At 36.3% G+C, this 4751-nt stretch overlaps 1 protein-coding gene across 1 annotated transcript; it reads right to left on the reverse strand.

The window, feature by feature from the left end:
* Nucleotides 1-427: 427 nt before the first annotated feature.
* Nucleotides 428-4403, reverse strand: LOC125195426 (putative disease resistance protein At1g50180). The gene is made up of 2 exons (XM_048093574.1): nucleotides 3329-4403; nucleotides 428-2190 (listed from the first exon to the last, which is right to left on the reverse strand). Exons 1-2 carry the CDS (start codon nucleotides 4401-4403, stop codon nucleotides 428-430), a joined length of 2838 nt encoding a protein of 945 aa, XP_047949531.1.
* Between the last annotated feature and the right edge of the window lie 348 nt (nucleotides 4404-4751).

Genomic DNA, 4751 nt, shown 5'->3' on the forward strand with positions numbered 1-4751 from the left:
ACACACTGCATATTTACTCCTGATATAGTTAGCCAGTTGTGAATACATGGCCAGAAAGATGTGTTTTGATTAGTAGATCTTATAATGCCATTATTTCAAGAAGTAATAGTTAAACCAAACTGAACAGGATAAAAGAATTGATAACAACTCTAAACGGAGGTATACGATTAAGAGGAGCACATTATCACTTTTTCACTTTAATCGGATAGTAACATTATCAATCATTTGATTATTTCGTTTCCTCGATTTTTCAAATTTTCAACCCTAAAGAACATGATGTAAAAAGCGATCGGCCCACTAAAATGCGATTAAATAAATCAATCTATTTCATGACTTATTTTCTTACTATAAATTTGCAACTAGAGAATACTAGTACAAGCCAAGACTGGAGAATGAAAATGTGAGAAATGAGATACCTGAGAGTAGACTAGTCCTTGATGATTATTGAAGAGACGTGGCAGAGTTTGTGGAAATCTTGTCCTGACGGTGATACTCTTTTTCTCAATTGTGGCATTCGTTTCACTACTAGAGTTTGAAGGGTAGAAATGGCAGTCAATCCATCTGGAACCATCTGCAGGCAAGAACATTCTCCGATCGTTATGTCAGAGAGAAGGGGCATGGCTCCCGACTCCACTCTCCACTCCCTCAACTTTGGTAAACCTCTTAATACTAGCTTCTTGAGGTGAAGAAAACTCTTTTTTGGACACCTCATCTCCTCCCCAACAAATGAGTCCTTATATAATCGCAATCTTATCAAGCAAGGAAGCTTTCCCAGTATCCCCATTGGATCATCCTCAATCTCACAACCAAACAGATCCAAAAACCTAAGTTTGGAGCTTATCAAGTCACCCTTGCACTCTGCTAGCGCCTTCCCTAACTTAGAACTTATCCACAAGTCATGAAGATTAGGACATGTCAAAGCATTCTCCAGCAATGGCTCATTCGCTAAGTCGCAACTGTCTTCGATATGAACAGTACAAAACACTATCTTGTTCCAGTTCGCAATAGCATTCATGATACCTGACAAGCTTTCATTATCATGTATTCTAGCTGAAAAACGTCGGAGATTCTTCATTCTGTCCATACATTTAAATTCATGACATCTACTATCAAAGTATAGTAGAGTCTCCAACTCATCTACTCCATCATCCAATCTTACTCGATAATTTCCAACTTTTTCATTTCCATAGACAGGAAAAGTTAAGTGTTTTAGTCGTAACATCTCCTTAAAAACATTTGGAACTTCAACATTCATGGAATGTTTTAAATCAAGTGTATCCATATATATCAAATTTCTCATGGATGACGGTAGCTTATCAAGTTCACATGCTTCTAAACGCAAACATCTAAGGTGAACCAGAGTAGTGATTCCTCTCGGTAACTTTCCTCCTGCAAATTTGAATCTCACGATAGCTAGATCTCTCAACAATTTAAATTTATGAAAATCAACCATAATTTGTGGAGGAAACTCAACAGCATTCGCTTTTACGAGATTGGATATGCGAAAAGATCTGACATGTTTGCTATTATCTTCTCCACAAGCAACTGTAATCTCATGTTCGACTTCACTTCTTAAATGGATAGCCAAATGTTGTATTTTCATGTCTGAGGATGCTTGCCAAAGTAAGGCACTAAGTTTCCCACCTTGATACTCCAAACTTTGCACACCAAAATCCTCTCTTTTCCCCAATTTCAAACAAAGTTCTCGTACTACGTCATGAAGTTTGCACGTACTATATTTTTTCGTTCTATTTGCTACATCATAAGAATACAGAATTTCAACTTGAACGATGGACCTGGATGCCAACTCACTTAAGTACAACTCAGCGATATCCATTAAAGTGTCCTCCTTGTCTCCAATATTCTCATATGAAATCATGCCTTGTGCTATCCACATCTTATATAGATGCCTAACAACTATGGTTTCGTCCTCCTTGAATATACCCATACACAGAAAACAAGGCTTCAAGTAATAGGGTAGACTTTCATAGCTTAAATTTAACACTCCATGAATCTGCGTTCCATCCCTGTATATGGCTTCTTTGATATCCTTATTTACTAATTCCCACTCCACGATCGACTTTTTCTTTCTTAAGACCCCGCCGAGTAAAGAAATTGCCAACGGCAAATACCCACATTTTTGCACCATTTCTTTTCCTATTTTATCGAATCTTTTATCAAATGCAAAATCTGCATATTCAGTTAATGATGATCAATTGAATAGTGAAATTTACTAAACACACATTTCATGAGCTTATAAGTTTTTAAAACAATTTATAAATTGTTCATGACGTTCCAAATTCTTACTAAGTATTTTAGTACTACCTCCCGTAGTAGTATGTGATATTAGCTCCAACATAAGCACCTCAAAAATGATTTTCCAACTCAGTTTATCTTTTCATAATCTTATTCTTATAAATAGTGAATTTACTAAAATAGCTCTACTGTCGCTATTATGAATATGATTTTCCACCTATTACAGCAATGATATTCTCTCTCAAATCATAATGTTCTCAGTAGACATTTTGACAATTTAAGGGTTTAGGGTTTAGGCCATATATTCTCTCTCAAACTCTATATATTGTACAAACTTCAAACTCTTCAATACAATGTCAACACAATTCAACACAGTGTAAAAGTTCAAGATTTTGATGTCAACACATTGTCAGTACAATGTCAACACAGTGTCACTATCAATACAATGCCAACCGAGCATCAGCCGTTGACACTGTGTGACATTTTTTGTTGCTATTATTTTGTCATTAGTTGACATTTTCTAACGGTCCAAATCATAATTTGGAGTTTGTACAATATTTAGAATTTGCATTTGATTATATCTCGTGCACTATAACACCCACAACCTAGAGTAAGACTACTCCTTCTGTCCATGATTAATTTGGTATTAATTTCCTTTTTCATCCATCCACAATTAATTGATTCCTTACTTTTTTAGTCCTACTATTTTTTGGTAACGGATCTCATGTTACACAAACTTATCACACATACATTTGATTATAAAACTATTATACAAAAATAGGACTCACATTCCATTAACATTTTCAATCCACTTTCCATTATATTTTTTAAAATCCAAGCCGAGTCAAACCGACTCAATTTATCGTGGACGGAGGGAATAGTATAATTTTTTCATTCATTTATTTATCTCTTATGTTTATAATTTTTTTATTATTTCACAATCCCAATTAAATTCATTTGTGAATAATAAAAAATATAAATCCTATTAAAATTAAAAACTACATAAATTACTAGTATTAAATAAATTAAATAATTGAAATAGAAAACTAGTGCACTAGATTATAAAACTAACCTGGAATGTTGCCATACTGAAATGCTTTGTATTTGAGTAGTTCCAAAGCAGCATCCACGTGTAAAAGACCATGTTCCACTGCCAATCCAATATCTGCAACCTCTTGTTTCCGTGTGGTGACCAAGATTTTGCTCTGCAAATCTTGGACAATGAATGGATGCTTCAACTCATTCCAATGAGAAAGTTCCCAAAGATCATCCAAAACAATGAGACATCTCTTATCTCTTTGTATCTCACATAGTCTCTCAATCAACTCTGAGTTGCTCAGACTTGAAACCTCCCCCCTTATTCGTGGCTCATCGTTCACACTTGAAACACTCTTCTTTTTTTTCTTCTTCTTGTTCTGATTCTCTAGTTGCCTGAGAACATCCTCCCAAACTGTTCGACTTTCACATTGTTGAGTAATGCAAACCCATGCCAAGAGATCAAAGGTGGTCGTCTCATTGTACACCTTCTTGACAATGGCAGTCTTGCCTGAGCCTCCCATTCCCCACACTGAAATAATTTGATCCTTTGTGTCTTCCTCTAGGTGATGAACAAGCTGCTCCAGCTCATTCTCCATGCCTACGAAGCAATCTCCCTTCTCCAAATTGGGGAAAGTCTTCCTTGACATGTTGTTTCCACCCGAGCTTTCCCCCTCTTCGTTTCGATTGGTGATTATGCTCTTTGTTATGCCATTTTCTTGCATAACTTTCCTTATCCTCTCAAGATTTGATATAATTTTTGAAATCTCGGAACCTAATTGGTGGAGCGGGTTGCAATCTTCCAAAATGCAGGAATATTTGCGGATGAAATGTATGAAGCCTCTTCGCCTTGAAGAAAAGTACTGATAAGATGCGTGTCTTTCAATGGCGGATTCGGATATGTGGACGAGATCTCTGATCTCGGAGATCCAGTTGGAGATGGTTCTGCTTTCATGTCGTCTTTTGTCAGCATCTTGGAGGAAACACTTCATCTCTTTGAGCTGCCACTCGAGCTCCCTGACTTGATCGGCCACACCAGCTAAAAACCTTCCCTCCTCCAATAGCAAATCACGGATGGTCTGTAGAGCGATCGAAACCACTGCCTCTGCCATTGCAACAATTCCAAGATTTGATTGTTTGGTCAACGCTCATATATGAAGAAAGGGAGAAGAAAGATAAAAGTTAATATAGTTGCATTTGTTTTGTGAAACTATTTAATGTGCCATGATTTCCAGCTGCCATTGCAACATGATTAAACATAACAAAATTAGCAAGTCATTAGTGGCTTAATTGTCAACCATTGTTTTCAAATACAAGATGCTCCAAGCCTCCAATTATTGCCGCCTAACGTGCGCGTTTGCGAACAAAGTAAATTGTCAACTAATTGATATGTTCCTTTAATTTTCCAATCTATTAAATATATCAATACTCTGACTGCCATGGCAGATATTAAATAACAT

This window comes from Salvia hispanica, chromosome 6 (genome assembly GCF_023119035.1).
Source record: "Salvia hispanica cultivar TCC Black 2014 chromosome 6, UniMelb_Shisp_WGS_1.0, whole genome shotgun sequence".
Classification (NCBI taxonomy): domain Eukaryota; kingdom Viridiplantae; phylum Streptophyta; class Magnoliopsida; order Lamiales; family Lamiaceae; genus Salvia; species Salvia hispanica.

Coding starts and splice junctions, on each gene's coding strand:
- LOC125195426 (XM_048093574.1), bottom strand. CDS start 4,403: ATGGCAGAGGCAGTGGTTTCGATCGCTCTACAGACCATCCGTGATTTG. Junction 2,191..3,328: donor TCAGTATGGCAACATTCCAG/GTTAGTTTTATA, acceptor CTGAATATGCAG/ATTTTGCATTTGATAAAAGA.